Source organism: Balaenoptera physalus (genome assembly GCF_965194825.1).
Source record: "Balaenoptera physalus genome assembly, chromosome: 3".
In the NCBI taxonomy this organism is placed as follows: Eukaryota; Metazoa; Chordata; class Mammalia; order Artiodactyla; family Balaenopteridae; genus Balaenoptera; species Balaenoptera physalus.
This window is the reverse complement of record NC_138890.1, coordinates 69,958,988-69,977,128: the sequence shown is the minus strand read 5'-3', so window position 1 is coordinate 69,977,128 and position 18,141 is coordinate 69,958,988. Positions and strand designations below refer to the sequence as shown.

At 36.3% G+C, this 18,141-nt stretch overlaps 1 protein-coding gene across 1 annotated transcript in view; it reads left to right on the top strand.

Moving 5' to 3' along the window:
- Window positions 1-18,141, top strand: part of ADAMTS19 (ADAM metallopeptidase with thrombospondin type 1 motif 19) — a gene marked incomplete at its 5' end in the record, with an annotated part of 296,563 nt that overhangs the window by 237,361 nt on the left and 41,061 nt on the right. The window contains 3 exons of the mRNA XM_082457829.1: window positions 332-489; window positions 4,219-4,372; window positions 14,928-15,063. Coding sequence (XP_082313955.1) covers window positions 332-489; window positions 4,219-4,372; window positions 14,928-15,063 — 448 coding nt within the window. The remainder of the gene's footprint in view (window positions 1-331; window positions 490-4,218; window positions 4,373-14,927; window positions 15,064-18,141) is intronic.

Sequence of the window (18,141 nt, the reverse complement as noted above, 5' to 3'; positions counted from 1 at the left end):
GCCTTTAAAATAATAATATGTTGTTAAAGAATAAATGATTAAGGGACACAAAATAAGGTTATAGACATCAAGTGTTTAAAGGCGGTTGGAGGAGGCAAGGATAAACGTGACTGTGGTTTGTGGACAGCTTCAGGAGAGAAGGAGAACTTCCTGTGGCATTTGCTGTGATTGCAGACTTTCCCAAAGAGGAGATTCCTCATGTTTTACATCAGGGAGTGTTGACCATTTAGTTTAGAAATGAATGAAATGCTTTAAACAAAATCATGCAAAGTGGATAGTGATTAATGATGCTGACTTGTTAATCTCATAATATTTTATAACCTTTTTATAGCTCTCCGAGACACTGGAAAACAGTCTATTAATAGTGACTGGAAGATTGAACACTCTGGAGCATTCAACTTAGCGGGAACTACTGTCCATTATGTAAGACGAGGTCTCTGGGAGAAGATCTCCGCCAAAGGTCCTACTACATCACCATTACACCTCCTGGTATGAGGGAACGAATCGATAACATTGCATAAGCAACTTCCTATGACAAAGGACATTCCCACCGTGCCTTCTCTTATCTTTTTTCCAAATTTGAATTGTCAAGTAAACATTTAAAATTATTTAAGAGGTGAGGTGGGTTTTTAGGGTTTTTTAACGTGTTTGAAATCAAGATGTCTAAAAATGGAAATTATTACGAAAGGAACACGATATTTTAGGGAATTCACAGACTCACAGTAGAAGTGAATTAGCAGGCAATAAGGTTCCTCTTTCCCTAAAAACATATGTTTACTAACCAGAGTGGATGTCTATAAAGAGAGTGCTATAATATGGCAAACCGTAGCATTTCATACATCTGTGAAATGGGCATTGCCTGAATCTGTATAAAATACCTTTGATAAAATGGTATTGTTCCCGGGGGAAAACATTTGATAAATATCTAACAAGGCTTCCAGTTACCCCATTATGTTCTTACTAGGTTAAGTGATTCCTGTAAAGAATTATGATAATTTGAATGTTTGGGATAATAAGTTTCTTTACCATGTAGCAGAAGATTGGTCTGAGTTTGGAGTGAAAGAATCAGGACATTGGGGCTCTGCGCCCTCGCTCGTGGCAGGTTCACATGCCTCTTTTGACCTTGATCATTGCAGTCAATGCTAATGGATCAGGAGTTTTTTCTTCTGGTGGCAAAGTCTGAGATTCACACACTTCAACACCTCTTTGAGTCCACACATAAAAACAACTCTAAAATACAGTCAACTGACTATTTATTTGGAGTGTGGTGTGCCACATTATTTAATATCTCCACACAATTAAAGTTGAATTCTTCCTCAACTGGAGACATCTGTGTTGCCAGTATAGCAGCCAGAGGTTCAAATGTCATGCTGCCCCATTTGCTTTTCCTACTTTAACATGCCTGCAAATCACCTGGGGTTCTTGTTAAAATGCATATTCTGGGGAGGAACCTGAGACCTGCATTTCTAACCACCTCCCAGGTGATGCCACTACTGCTGGTCCACTGACCACATTTCAAGTAAGAACGTTTTAGAGAACTGCAGTCAATAGACTTTACCAACAGGAATATGCATAAAGGGAGCAGGGTGAGTTGCGTGGGGGCCTTCTGTTCCGAATCTTAATACTAGTAATAATATACACCATCAAGCACTGAGAGTCAGACCCTATCCAAAAGTGCTTTATGTTCATTATAGCATTTAATCCTCAAAATAACCCTGTGTAGTATGTATTATTATTACTCCATTTTACAGATTAGAAGACACTAAGTATGTAAAAGGTTAAATACTGTGCTCAGTGCCTCCCAGTAAGTTATTTAGCTTTGAATAAACCAGGTGTTAATCCATCTTCTATGCTGCCTCTCCTGATGCAGAGCTTAAATCTAAGTTCTTTACACCAGACAGCCTTGGATCATGAGTATGCATATACTTTAAGTAATTATTTTGTTCATTTCCCCACAGTTCCTCTGGGTCCTTTTATTTAATTTGAATTGGAAACTCCACTCTGTGCCCTCTGCCATCTGGAGAGAGGGGAAAAAAATGACGAAACAAACATTGTATGACCAATATCTGGCTCTTTCCATGACTGGGTCACTTAGAATAACAACATTATCAACAACAAACATTTGTTTAATGATTGGGTTGCAGAAAACGCCATCAGGTTGCCTCCCTTACATGAATGTAAACTACGTTCTTTTTAATGGAAGAAGACTGAGGCTCTTTTAGTGAGCCTCTAATTCAGAATCTTAAAACAGTATATGTGAGACCTCAGTGTTGGGCAGAGGGAGTTTCCTTGCTGCAGAATCCTTAATCTGACTGGTAATTACCAAGGTTTTTCCTGGAAGCATGAAACATAATTAAAGTCAGTGAACTATGTCTAAAAGAAGGCATCTATGTGACCTGGATTTATTCAGTAATCCAAGGGAAACTGCACTTCTAAGATATTTTTCTTTAATGACTATTACAGATTGAAAGCTGGTACTGAATTTTGAAAGGCAATACCTTCTGCTGCCATGCTTCAGTATGTGCCCCTCAACTGTAACGCGGTCACACTTTCCTTCTTGCAAAGAATACTGCCAAGTTCAAATGGTTTAAGAAAGAGCTAATGATTTTGTAGCCAATGTCTTTATTTTAAATGGCATTAGGTATTCAAGGACAATCTAAAGTTCTGTCGATGAAAAGGTAGTTTTTTAAGAAAAAAAGACATGAATTTCATTTAATTAAGTAAGTTGGCAAATGATTTATTTATATGTTCATTTCATCAATTTAAAAATCATGTAATAGTCTGGTTATTTCCATAAACAAGGTGAGTCCATCTCTCTCTTTTTTAACTCATTTAGCTGAAAAGTCACTGGCAAAATGAAATGAGATATTTAAAGCCAAAATAAGCACTGTGATATACTTAGAAGCAGTACCCAGTATGTTAGTATATATGAATTTTTAAAGTATTATTTTTATTGTTGATATAGTTGATTGATAATGTCATCATACTAGTTCCCCAATCCACATATTAAAATGTATCTTAGTATTTCTGATAATATATTGAGGCAGAATCTTAAGAAAAAGAAGTAAAGAAAATTAACCCTGGGCTCATTTAAATTTTTTCCTATTAAGTGTTAACTCTGTAACCTGTCATTACAACCACCTTGATACAGATTAAATATCAAAGTTTTCTAATACTTTAACATAATTTAAAATTTAGATATATATGTTTTTATACATCACAGTGTGTCATATAGACTGCTTCCATAAATCCTCAGATCCATAGAAGTGATATATTCCATGGGCTTGTTTGACATATTTGGTGAAAATGTATTTATAAAGAAACATATATTCTCATTCATTCTTTTATTTAAAATGAATATATTTCAGGTATTTTTCTTTCATTTAAAATATGTATGCTTGCCCATGATGATGCAGTTCTTAGCCTGATACTGGGTACCATGGGAGAACAAAGCAGACATGGTCCCTGCTTATGGTTTAGTCCAGTGTAGCCCAAAGTTCAGTCATTCTCGTACATCCTTTATGGTTTCTTACACTGTTTACATATGTGTACATAACTGTACCATTATTAAGTTAATTTGCATTTAGAAGTTCTTTTTAACATAAATTTCTTTTCAAAGGAAATGATCTTTATTATAAATGGAAAATTAGTAACCTTGCCAAAGTTAAAGTTTAACTGTAAGCATACATGGAATAAAATTCTTGTCCTCTAATTGGCTTAGAAGTTCTCTACCCTTATGGAGTGAAATGATTCCCAAAATCTTCTCTTCCTCTGTTGACACAGGGACTTATTATTCATCTTTCTTTTTTATATGAGTGGAACGGCTTCATTTGATATTAGATCGTGGGTTATATCTTGATGTTATGTAGGACACATGTCCCTGTCCCCCCCTACTAAAGTCATCTTATACATGTACCATGCTTTGAGAGACTGTCTAGTCCATCAGCTTGGGAGAAAGTGATGTGGTATCTCTGACCTTATTCAAGTGGGCTATTTTTTCATGCTGTCTTTAGGTCAAAGGTAAGTGTGTAACTCCAGTGTTTTCAGAAGTAGGACAATTTCAGTGTTTAAGCATAATATCTCAAGTCTACTGTGTATTAAAGGAGCATGCACACCATGCAAAAAGCATTTTAAGGTATTCGTATCCTTAGTTTTATGCTTTACATTGAAAATGCTCTACTTTGATCCATCTGCCTTCATCACTTTTATATATTATAGGTGCTGCTGTTTCAAGACCAGAATTATGGTCTTCATTATGAATACACTATCCCATCAGACCCTCTACCAGAGAATCAGAGCTCCAAAGCACCTGAACCCCTTTTCATGTGGACACACACAGGCTGGGAAGATTGCAATGCCACGTGTGGAGGAGGTGAAGTATTTTTCAGTATTTATCTTTCCAAAACAGCTTCTTTTCTGATTAACCATTAATAATTAAGACAGGTCCATAACCCCTTATCTAAAATTTCAAACTCCATAAAGGATTGGAAACTGAAAGTTTTTTGCGACACGTTCAGTGCCTAAATGCCTGAACTATTTTGCAGCAAAATCTGGCATGAATTGAAGAAAGGCTATGTACAGTTGTTACATATGTCACTCAATATGATCACTCATTGCATTGCTTTGCATAAATATTAACACTTATGGGGGCTGCCCTAGACACCATACAGGTTGTTATGTCATATACTTACACTTTTATATTTACTTGGGACATTATACCATTTAGAGTTCAGAGAGATGGGAAGAAACCAACAAAGCATATTAAAATAAGTAGCCAACAACATTGGAGAAAAAACATGCAAATGAGAATGCTTTTCTGTAAGGCAAGTGAGAAAGTATTTATTACAAGAAAGAGAGAATGATCGACTGTATCAAAAGCTGCTAATAAGTCAAAAATAATGTGCATTGAAATTGACTATTATATTCAAATATATTTATTGTATTTCAAAAGATATTATATTTTTATATTTGAAACATAGAGGTCAATGATGACTCTGTCAAAATTACTTTTAATGATTTGGCTCAAAAGACTAAGTGGAGTGAATTCAAGAGAAAATAGCATGTGATGAATTGAAGAAAGGACTCAAGGTAACAGGAAATTTTGCTGAAACAAGAAAGCAGAGAAATGTGGCATTAGCTGGAAGGGAATATGAATCAAAGAGTTTGTTGTTGTTTTTAATAGGGGAAATTATACATGATGATTTCCCAATGTGGGTTTTCTAGAATAGAACAGAAAACTAGTGGTGCAAAGGAGAGAGCAAAAAATTTCTGGAGTGATATCCTTAAGTTGGCAGGATGGATGGAATGGAATAGTTGGCTTTGGATAGAAATATGGAGAGCCCATCACTAGTAACAGGAGAAAATACAGTATTTTGAACAGAAGCAGATGTTGGAAACTTGTGGTGGTACTCTTTTGGTTGCAACTATTTTATCAGTAAAGGCCATTTTGCTGAGATTAAAGGTGAGAAAGGAGATATGGGAATTTTGAAACGAGAGGAGATGTGAAGTGGTCACTTAAGAGAATGAGAGAATGAATGAAATGGTACATGTATTTTGACTTTATGGTAGCATTGATGGTCCACTTGAAGTTGACAGTCATGAATTTAGCTTGACACACATATCATAGTGATACTTACCCTCCAGCCATATACAACATACAGATGCACTTGTGGTACAAGTTTTGGAATTGCCATGTGAGTATAATAAAACAAAAGGAGAATCCGTTTGACCTGAGGTTGTATGTAAGGAGTTGAAAATGATTGGCCATGGAATTTAGTTGTATAAGGAGGAAAGTAAAAATACAAAGGACTTTGAAAGACAGTGAAAAGGTGGTAGCACTAATGGATTTTAGGGCCTGGTGGAGTTAAAGAACTTTTAGACTCAGGGTACTTAAGGGAGAGGGCTGGAAATACAGGAGATGGTGACAGAAAATAGAGCTAAGAGTATGGAGGGGATATAGTTATTAGTAATAACAAGACCAGGAGAGTTAGTGGCTTCAGTGAAGTGAAAGTACAAACCTTTGGGAAGAGAAGTGTGCCTGGAACTGAGAGGCCTCAGTGTTGGAAGAACGTTCAAATGGCTATAATAATTACCAAAAAATGTGTTAGGAGCAGTATTAGAAAATAGAACAATAATCCAGGAGGTAAAATCTTAGAGTAAAAGAGAGATTGAATCAGGGGTTGGTGTTCGGTTACAGCAAGAAGGGGACTGCACCACATAGTCTGCTCCAAAGCTGTAGGTTTAGGAAGAAGGAAGGGAGAATGGTCTGGTGGTGACAACGAGGAGCATGGGCACCTGTGCTGCCTCTAGATGCAAAGGTATGGGGTGTAAGCAAGAAAATGGCCACCCCACTGGCGGCTGTAAAGGAAGCAAGAAACGGTGTCCTCAGGAGAGAGAAAAAGGGTGCCGGGAACATCCAGAGGTGTGGAGGCTGGGAAGGAGCAGCTTTTGCTGGAGCACTTGGAGCTCTGGGGTCACCAGAGCAAAGGCAACGTGGTGGGCAGGGGAAGGGAGAGATTATAAAGAGTATACTTTGCTCCCAGGGGTACAGGGTAATTATAACAAAAGGATTTCTAGTCACTCACAATTTAAAAGCTTGTAGCAATCATCCTTGGCACAATGAAATTTTCACTGGCCATGTTTCCCTGGGGTCCCATTATCACCATGTGACTTGGGATCCTGTGTCCTCGGTCCTCTCCTGCTGATGACCCCGTGTACACCCAAATTCCTATTCCTCTGCTTCTCCCATTTCTTACTGATGTCAGGGCCCATTTCACTTAAGGGGTTCTGCTTCACATCCCCTATCCATAAAAAACAAAAACACAAATAGAAACAAACACATTTAAAGTGAAGATCCACAGAGTTAGAACTTTCTTCTTTAATATAGCTCAGCCGCCATTCCATGATGGGTTATCAGGAAGTGGAGCAATGAAAAGGTTGCTGGTTCCTGTTATTGCACTGAAAGGCAGTCATTAAAATCTGTTTACATCTGAGACTCTAGACAGGAAAATGTTTGCCCAGTGAATTTTATTATCCTCATTTTTTTTTCATTCTGCCATAATTGTGGTCTAGTAAAAGCTTCGGAAGTAAACACACAGAACTTGGCAGTCTTCAGTTTGAACAAGTGAATTTTTAGGGTTAAAAATATTTTCCAAAATCACATTAATTGCAACCTAGAATATGTTTTGTCAATTGTCAGGCCTTAAGAAATAGAGGTTCAATGTAAATTATTTTAGTTTCAAGGTCAGAAGGGCTTTTAGATATTCTTAAGCATAACTTCATAATTATTAACATGAGAAAATAGAAGTGCATTAGAGATTGAGATTTCCAAAGTCATAGGCCCAGTGTGGGAGGAGCCAAGACTAGAATCCAGGACTCCAAAGTTCAAGTCTTCTTTCCTCCATGTCATATACTTCCTTCAAGAGCAGTTCAGGGGTTTAGTGTCATTTCTTTCCACAAAGTATGTATAGTATGTCCCTTAGAGATTATATAGGTTTTCTTTGTTGTTTTTTTTAATTAATTTTTATTGGAGTATAGTTGCTTTACAATGTTGTTGGTTTCTACTGTACAGCAAAATGAGTCAGCTGTACATATACCTATATCCCCTCTCTTGGGGATTTCCTTCCCATTTAGGTCCCCACCGTACATTAAGTAGGGTTCCCTGTGCTATACAGTATGTTCTCATTAGTTATCTATTTTATACATAGTATCAGTAGTGTATATGTGTCAATCCCAATCTCCCAGTTCCTCACACCCCCCCTTCCCCCTCTGTATCCATACGTTCTCTACGTCTGTGTCTCTATTTATACTTTGCAAATAAGATCATCTATACCATTTTTCTGGATTCCACACATATGCGTTAATATACGATATTTGTTTTTCTGACTTACTTCACTCTGTATGACAGTCTCTAGGTCCATCCACGTCTCTACAAATGACCCAATTTTGTTTCTTTTTATGGCTAATATTCCACTGCATATATGTACCACATCTTCTTTATCCATTCCTCTGTTGATGGACATTTAAGTTGCTTCCATGTCCTGGCTATTGTAAATAGAGCTGCAATGAACATTGGGGTGCATGTGTCTTTTTGAATTATGCTTTTCCCTGGGTATGCCCAGTAGAGGGATTGCTGGGTCATATAGTAGTTCTATTTTTAGTTTTTTAAGGAACCTCCATACTGTTTTCTATAGGGGCTGTATCCGTTTACACTCCCATCTACAAACAATAAATGCTGGAGAGGCTGTGGAGAAAAGGGAACCCTACATAGGGTTTCTTTGGATTCAAAGAGATGTTTTATTTAATATGTTAAATAAGAATTTAGATATGTCCTTACTTTTATTTCAAATGACTTATTTTATAAAATAGTCCTAATTATAAGCAACCTCTATATGATTTGCACTTGAATAAACCTTCTCTCTCAAATTTGTTCCATTGTGTTTAGTCAACAGTTTTCAATTATCTCTGACTATGTTAATAGGACGTATATTCATTTCAATGCCAAAATATTTCTGGGCATTTGGATATTATTTTCCTTTGCAGTTCATAAATAAAGTGGATGGACAAGGTTTCAAGAATCGCGTTATTTCTGACTCCGTTTCGTCGATTTTATAGCCAGAAAGAGCTTTGTAATCTTTCAGCATATTCATGAATTAGATGAGAGTAAGTTCAAAGCACAGAACATTGGAAACAGACTCATGCAAAATTTATCTTCAGCAGCAAAGAGGAATAATAGAACTATTCTACTTCACAGAAATATTAAGCAAGAAAGAGCAAATAAAGTATCAAGGGCAGTATAAAATTTCAGTGTTTGACATGTTATTTTTTTGAATACAATTTTAAGGCATCACATTCCGTAAATAAGTGGGAAAAAGAAATTTTAAAAAAATACCTAATGTCCAGTAGCTAAATTTTTATCATGATCTTTTACATCAGTATCTCGAACTAAGTTTTAAAATTACCCAAATAAGAGTTAACTTATTATGCATTTCTATTAATTTATTAATACCAGTTGTTACAAGATAAGAAAAGCCTAAGATATAAAAACTTCTTCTTTTAGAAGAAATATTACTTTAAAATATCTAGTAATGCTGGTGATCTCAAGTAAATTTTTCCAGCAGTTTAACCTGTACACTTTTCATCACGATCTTGTCAAATTCAAATCATAGTTCCAGAAAAATTTGAATGGATATATCATTTTGTACTTTAGCATTGGCCATTGATATTAGTCCTTTTATCTTAAAACATATTTGTGAAATAAATGTTTACTTTGCATTGGTGTTCTAAAATATCTAAAAATCTTTGAAAGGATGTTTTAAATTTATTTTGGCACCTCAGAAGTAGGGGTCAGTGGGTAAAGGATTTTTTTGACATAAAAGACTGTTTGAAATCATCTTGGTCTTGGTCTTCAGAGGCATCAGGGATCTATCATTCCATAATATCTGAGGGTTTTTTGTGGAGTCAGCATTCCACATACTATATACAGTAACTGCATTACTCTAGGACTTTTATCTAGTAGGTGAATTAATGAAATAAAACCTTGAATGAAGGCCCCCAAATTTAATAACGTGTTTTGAAATAAATGAAGAGTTAAACATGCTTTTAAGAAATCTGAATAGATACAATTTGAAGGGGAAAAAAATAAGTCAGCATTCCACATTCTTCACATTAGTCCGAATCCTGCTAGCTTATGACTCTCATGCTGTAAGCCTTGTATTGTGATATCTTCTAGACATGGCTTTCCTTGTCCATGACCAAGTTCTCAGGAGGCATCCAAGTTTTGGGGTCCAAACTGAGGAAGTATTTCAGTATACCAATACCTGTATCTTATTAAGGGTGCTGGTTTTTTTCCTGTTTTTCCCTTTCACAGGCACTTTGCATGTACCAAAGTAAATGTTATTAGCCAAAGAAAACGCACCAAAATATATTTTTGCTCTTCTCTGCATTATTTTGTTTTAGTAATATTTAGTGCCATTTTGTATCCTATTGATGCTTTCTTTACTTAAATTAATAGGAATGTTTATATTAATGTAAACTCTTTATAAACTTGAATTTTAACACCTAAATAATAATCCATGTATTAGATTTGCCATATATAATTATTCCCCATAATTATTCATTTAGTTTGCACATGATTTTTTACCATCTTAGGAAACACAGTGTTGAGATGAACCTCTTAGTGCAGAAAGTACTTTGGGCTTGAATTACATGTTTATATTTCATTTGTTGATTCCTTTACCAATACTGACTGTACTCGCACTTTTGCTGGATGATCCAAAGATGAGTACTTTCTGTTTTTAGAAAATTTACTATCCACCTAGTAGGGGTTAGATAATAAAAAAACACCATACAGAGTGATATGGGGAGTTGTAAAAAGCCTTCCAGGGATATGCATAGGTGCAAAGGCCCTGGGGTTTGTGAGAATGTTTATTACTAGGGTGAAAAATACGAGGATCAAGCTGTGGGAAATTATTTGACCAAAAAAGTAGAAAGAAAGTAATTCATGAAGGTACTTAAGTGTTATGCTAGCACTCAAGTTAAATTTAACTTGAAGGTTAGGGGATTCCATTAAAATATTTGTGTGTATGGAAATGACAAGATCACATTGGATTGTTTATTGAGTGTTATGAACAATACAAAATACAATTTTTTATTAAAATAAAAAATGAAATTGTCATTTTAATATTAAGCCCAAACCTTGAGGGAGAAAATGTTTTATAGAAATGTAAAAAGAATGGCTAGAAATTAAAGGACATAACATGATTTTTGAAGTTGTTCAGGTTAAAAAATGTACACTTAAAAAATAACCACCATTTTATGCAACTCTAAGAAGTGCTCAGAAAAAAGACCTTCTTCCTCATTAAAGTATTTACTTTTGGTTCAATTGCTTGCTAGTCATTGTTAGTTCAATAGAAAATAATTAAGTAAAAATTTTTAAAGAAAAATGTAAAGACAGATGAATATATATAGTCTCTTTCTTATAGACTTTCCCAGTTTTAGTAAAACGTTTGGATGAATTGTTGTACAAATTGTGGTCCATCCACAGCAGGAGTTACTAGTTGGCAGTAAAAAGAAACAAATGATTGATACAACAATGAAGATGTACCTCCAAGGGGATCATGCAGAGTAAAAAAGTCCCCAAAAATTATACACTGTATATACACTGTATATAACAGTTCTCAAAGCATTCTTGAAAATATTATAGGAATGGAGAACAGGTTAGTAGCTGCCGGGACTTATTGAGTGGTGGATGGTAGGGGAAGTGGGTGTGGCTCTAAAAGGGTAACTGGAGGGATTCTTGTGGTGATGGAAATACGGTACATCTTGACAATATCTACATCAGTGTGCTGGTTGTGATACTGTACTATAGTTTTGCAAGTCATTACCACTGTGGGGAACTGGAAAAGGGTATTCAGATTCTCTTTATTATTTCTCACAAGTAGATGTGAGTATACAATTATTTCAAAATTAAAAAGTAAAATTTCTTTTAAAAGTTTGAAATGTCCCATAACATACAGAGAATTTCAGTTATGCATATTAAAACACTGAACCCACTCCCCAGATTGTTTCTACATGTATGATGCAGGTTTTAGAAATGTGATCTACCTGAGTAGACTCTAGTTTTATTACAAATTTCCATTTCATGAGTTAAATACAGAGCATAGAAAAAAAAATCAATTTATCACTGAGATTGGAAAAGAAGGAACACAACATAATATGTACTCTGTTCAGTGTCTTCAGAGAACAAAGAAAGAATCAGTAAATAAAAATTACCCTCCTTTTCAGATTTTGCCCAAATTTGATAATACGATGAATATATAATGGTTAGTGTATTTTATTTGTAATTATGTTCAAAACAGATTTCCCCAATACTGACTTAGTGGGAATGACTCAGAGATGAAATTAATTGCCATAAAGCAAATAATACACTGTCAACAGCTTGCAGCTACTCAAGGTTCAGGCAGAAGGCCAGTTACTTCATCACTTTCTGTTCATCCCTCGGTTCCACAGTACTGGATGCGTTGTAAATACTGTTATTAGATGCTATAATGGAAATTTCCTGTGTTGGCTGGGACATAAAAATATATAAAAGAAATAAATCAAACAATAACATTTCTGTATGGCTTTAAGACCCTAGTTGTATTTTCATAGGCATAATGTGCCTGTAGCTGAGCATTAGATTTCTTTTCTTGATTCTTTTGTCTTTGTTCAATGAAATTTTTAAAAAGTAGGGCTAATCCCTCTTCTAGCTGCCAAAAAACTTATGATGTGAGGGTCTTTGCTACAGTGTCGGTGGAAATGTTCCAGTTCATGCTCACATGCCTTCATACTTTTTTAGAGCACCAGTAAGGTCCTCCTTGTAACGGTGCCAGTACCTGTATCTCTTTTGATATATCAATACTTAAAAGATTTTTTTCAAAAGCTCAATATGTTACCTCTGGGCCAACATAACTAAGGTTAGATATTTTCTGAGTAAAGGAAAAAATGCAGTGTAATTAGCTCTGAGTTACTCATTCCGTGGCTACACTGAAGTTGAGCAAAGGCTTTCTGGATATTGTCTGTCATCTTTTTGTGCTGTAGTTGGCAAAAAGCATTAAATTTAAATTAGTTTAGACAACTACATCTATTCTATAAAAGAGTGTCTGATAACTATGAGGTTTTAAATTAGATTTTGAAACTAACATTTATATTTCATAAAAGCAACATTTATTTTAATCCTACTTTTAGGTAGGCATCATTGTCATGTAGAAATAATACTTACATATGCTAGCATTATACAAAATTTGTGTTACACCTATTTCATAAAGGTCATATAGGAGCACCTGAGGCATAGGAAGCTAGGTGGACGTTGACCAAAAACTTCCCAAATTTTCACATTTAGGTAACTCCTACCTAGTAAAGCCAGTTTTTTTCTGTGAAGAAAAATCAACATCATAAGTCATTTCTGCTTCTCTAGCAGCTTATCTGAAAATTATTTGAAGTTGGTGGGTATTGAACACTATTATGATTAAGTCTAATGCCTCACCCCACCCTTCTTGACCTACCTGGACAGCCCCTAAACATTTGCCTGGGGCTTGTAAGGTTGCCTTTCCTCTACACATTAGCATAAGCTTGCCTGACTGCATGAGCTGCACAGGTCAGGCTAGTGGACCTCTGAGACATAGCTGTTGCATCAGTTAGGCAGCTGGCACTCCACATAAAGTCCTTGCCCCAGGGACCGCAATCCAGCCCATGCTCCAGTTGCCAAGTCATGCACCCTTGTTCCAAGGCAACTTCTCGGTGGAGAAAGGAGCACCTGGGGGGCACCTTTTACTTATCTATGGTTGGATGTCCATCTCAAGGCCCTCCCCGTTGTTGGCCCACTGGTGCACCCTTCACTGAGTGCCACAGAGTCCTGGTTGAAGGCATGCCTTTTCCCTCTCGAAGGAAAAGACCTTTTACCTGCTTGGCACTCTGGTCTGTCTTGAGCTCCCATAGAAAAAATTGCATTGCTCCAGAACTCTGGGATTCTCCAGATAGAAAATAATTTAGCCAACCTTGTGCTGCCTATGCTAGAAGATGGAACTAAAGATCTAAATGTTTTCAATAACGTGACATGCAGTGTCCACAGATATAATTATTAGTTAATCCACATATGTATGTAAATGTAGTCATGTTTTTATACTACAAGTTGTCATGGGACTATGCTCAGTGCTGTTGAGAGGGTAATCAAGGAAAGACCCTGAACCTGTTTCTATTCTTTTGCCTTCCACTTGGTTACCCCTGTCTCTCCCAATCCCCCTCAAGTCAAAGTAAAAGATACTCAAAAGTTATTCAAAGTAGCTCTCTCTCTCTCTCTACATCCTTTCTTGATGCCAGCCTCCTTCTGTGTTAATTAAAGAACAGAGTGACCTCTCTGCCACAAGCCCGGGCTGTCCTGTTTGGCATGACCAGTATGAATGCTCTGAGCTTCCTAATTATCATTGCATGATAGTCATAGGATCCCAACTAATGGGCCCTTCAATAGTGACCCAAAAGACTTGTGATTTTTTTTTTCTTAATCCTTCATGACCTGTCTGGCTTTAAAATTATTGGCTGATTTAATTATTTTATAATGTCAAACAAGTTAAATTAAATTATTAAATCCTATGTAGATATTTAAACTTTTTTAGAGAAACAGAATCAGCACATATGTAGTAGGCTTTTTCAGTGTAAGATGAAATAATAAAAGTGTTGTCAAGCAAGTGTGCTTATAGGGCCCTAAGCAAAATGAATACAGCATACAAATAGTCATTTTTACCTTTTATAATCAGACTTTATCTTACCAGAGAAAGGGGAAAAGCCAGCTTTCTGAAAGCTGGTGGAAAATGGGAAAACTCCCATGGCTTTTCTTAGAGAACAGGATAATCATTAGGGAATGAGGATTTCTTGAATTCTTGGGGTCTTTACCAGAAGTGACAAGAATAAAGGTCTGAGTTATATTCAAGATAAGCTTCCTTCCCAGAACTTACCCCCCGATGGTGTACAGCCAGATGATAAAATGTGCACACGTTTATATGCATGTTTATGTGCTTTCTTGACAGCACAAAGGTTTTATACAAATACTGCTTTCCACCGCTGACTGCTAAAATATGGCACAGGCCTTTATAAAAATCTTTAAATAACGTCTTATCAACTTATGCACCATAATCCCTTTGTATTATAAAACTTGCCATTTAATTGCTAACAAGAAAAAAAATTACCATTCGTCTTCCTTAAGCCTAGAGATACATTTTGTTATGTAAATTATAAATAATACCATCCTCATTGATCTAACCTAAAATTTGTTTAAAATATGAAAATTACAAGTCTAGGAATACCTTAAATAAACATGTATATAAGACTATGCAATAAGTCCATTGCATAGAGGCCTAAAATAACATTTTTTTATGTTTATTTGCTCTTTTCAGGAGAAAGGAAGACAACAGTGTCTTGCACGAAAATCATGAACAAAAATATCAGCATTGTGGACAATAAGAAATGCAAATACTTAACCAAGCCAGAGCCACAGATTCGCAAGTGCAATGAGCAACCGTGCCAAACAAGGTAACCCTGTCCCACCACTCATTAACAAAATCCCATTTTCTTAAAAACAATGCAGTGGATATGTACCAAAATGTAAGGCTTTAAATAAGCAAGGTCTAAGAAAGAAAGATAATCAACTTGATGGAATGAGTGTTAGAAAAGCAAAGTTAGGATTGACCTCAACTTTAGCTGCTGTCCACAGTGTAAAGACATCTCCTAACTGGATGGCAGAGGAGTATTTAAAAGTATTTGGTAACCTGTTGGTCACCTCTTCAAAAATCTGGTTATTTGGTTGAATTCAGCTACTCATTCCTAAATTCTCCAAAATGGTGTTTTAAGCACTTGCCAATGACGATATAAACTAAAGTGGGACTGGCCAGGACCCAGTCCCCTACACAACAGTGGGGGCATTTGGTCCTTCTGGTCCCCAAGGTTAGATGCTCACTTCCTTGCCCCAGAGTCCCCAAGGCAAACTCTTTGGTTCCTGATCTCTGATCACCAGATTCCCGACTTGGGTCCTAGTTATTCGACAGTTGGTTGCTTCGGTCCCATGTGGCTTCCCCAGTGAGTAATAAGCAACAAAGCAGGCAAGAAACTCATGAGTAGGGGATAGAACATCAATGCTGAGCACCTTAAAGTGGTGTAAAAGAAAGGCTATGCCTCAGTAACCAGCAGAGATGGGTGAATGGAACCTTAGTATGATTTTAGGGTGGGCTTGCAGCAAGGCTGTGCAGAACGGTTTCAGGCACAGGGCTCCCGAAAATCTCTGTGCTTTCATATAAAAATTAATGTTGGGCTTGAGTGGAACTCAGCCCCAGTGTCAAAAGTCCTCAAAACTTTGTGGGACAGAATGACAAAAAGAGTCTGAGACTGGATTGATTCCTCTAGAGCATGGAGACACAGACTTTTATTCTATCCTGACACTCAGAGATTTGTTGAAGCTCAGTGAGTTAGGGTGTATTTGTGAGTTCTTAGGGAGTCAAACAATTGATCTCCTCTCCCAATAGTTTCTGCAGTGGAGTCACAGGGAATGTGTATATACTGCAACTTGGATATGCAGAGACTTTGTAGCTTTGGAGCGCTCTCTAACTAATATAATCTTCCTCGTGACCTTCCACCACAGTGTATGGGGAAGTGAAAGGAGAGGGAGAAACAGAGTTGCCGATTAACTATATTTAGGCTTTTCTGTCTTCAGTAATCTCTAAAGCTCAGTTCTGGTTTCCCTCTTCCCCCACCTTCCCCTTCAGATGTAGCACTGCATCCCAAGTTCCTTCTATTTCTGGCTTATTGTAAAACTCAATTGTTAAGCCCTCCAGATCTGGCTCATGCTATGTTAACGAGAGCTTAAAAGAATTTGGAAACTCTTGTCTTCCTCTACAAAGCTGAAATTTCAAGACTTGCTTTTCTATAGACTCAGTGTATTTAAGGTATCAAAAGCTGATTATCTACTTTTTCCTTTCTTTGCATTCGTGCTCTAACAATTCTTCCCTCCCCCTCAAAGGGAAAAATATGCTTCCAGAGAATAAAAGAATGGTATGTAAAAGAATATGCAAAAGAAAAACGTACATTACTTTCAATACTTTCAATAATGTTCAATAATGCCCTTTGCACGAGCCGGACTATATGCTTTTCATCTGAACTCTGTAATTACGTGTTTTTGTTTTGTTTTGTTTTGTTTTGTTTAACATCTTTATTGGAGTATAATTGCTTTACAATGGTGTGTTAGTTTCTGCTTTATAACAAAGTGAATCAGTTATACATATACATATGTCCCCATATCTCTTCCCTCTTGTGTCTCCCTCCCTCCCACCCTCCCTATCCCACCTCTCTAGGTGGTCACAAAGCACCGAGCTGATCTCCCTGTGCTATGCGGCTGCTTTAATTACGTGTTTTTATAAGGCAGGGTAGTAATCAACAGAAAGGGTGACCTAGGGAAATATTGTTGCCTACAGTCAGGTCCTTGGGTCTTTTCCATTCATTGCTAGGCAGATAACAGATGCTGAGATTTTAGCTTTTGCCCTGTCAGCTAAAGAACCTGGATTTTTTTGTTGTTGTTATTACTATTCCTAAGAATTATCTTTCTCTTTTTTTAATCTCTTTTAATAGACATTAAAATGCTAATTTATCTTATGTTAAATAATTTATTAAAATATTTCAAAACACCATTTCTTTTATATACCATATAGCTTTCCCATTTGGATAAAAGAGCAGGAGCTTTTTCTGATATATCAGGAATCTTGAATGGCCTGGATTTGAGGACTAGAGCATATTTGTCACGTCCTAACCTGGTCTGTGAAGAATCAGAACGTACAGGACACACCATTTATTGTTCATTCACTGACCTCAGCTATCTTGGGGGAAAATGCCTTGGTAATGACTTGGTAAAATGAATAGTTTTAAAAGGTTGATACATTTCGGAGTGAGAAATTTTTGCAACTGGAGACTGGAAGTCTTTTTGTTGCAATTATTATCTTCTTTCCCTTGGAAAAGGAGGCAGTGTATTTTGAACCACCAAGAAGCAATGTCAGTGAGGTTAACCAAAATACTGGAAAGTAAGAAATGGACATGGGCAATCCTGAGGGGTCATCACAGGAAATCTTTCCAAGATTTACTGGCATAGCACAGCTTTTGTTCCTCTTGCTTCTTCTTTTTTCCCCACCATGGTAAAAAACATTCTAATTACCATTCACATTTTTTGAAAAAGTCACCAAATGGCCTGATGTAACCCTATGTACCAAATATAAAATATATTAATGCACTAGTAAATAGCTTTGTAAGAAGGAGTCTTGAAGATGAGGAAATGAGATAATTCCCAATTAGATGAATTCTAAAATATAAGATGTTTTCTCTCACTACAATATGTTTCATATTTTTGTTCTTATTTTTCAGCAGCTTTCCAAGGAATGAAAAAAGTAACCTTTTATCGTTATACTAAGGATTTCTAAAATTTATTTTATTTAAAAAATTAGGATTTCATGAAATTGCAAATACTTCTCTTTTCAGTGGTGTCTTCCATAGTTCCATGGTTGGTTCCCTAGTTGAGGGGAAAGGCATATAGATGGGTTTAAATTGTGCTTATAGCCTAGGTATCCTTGTGCA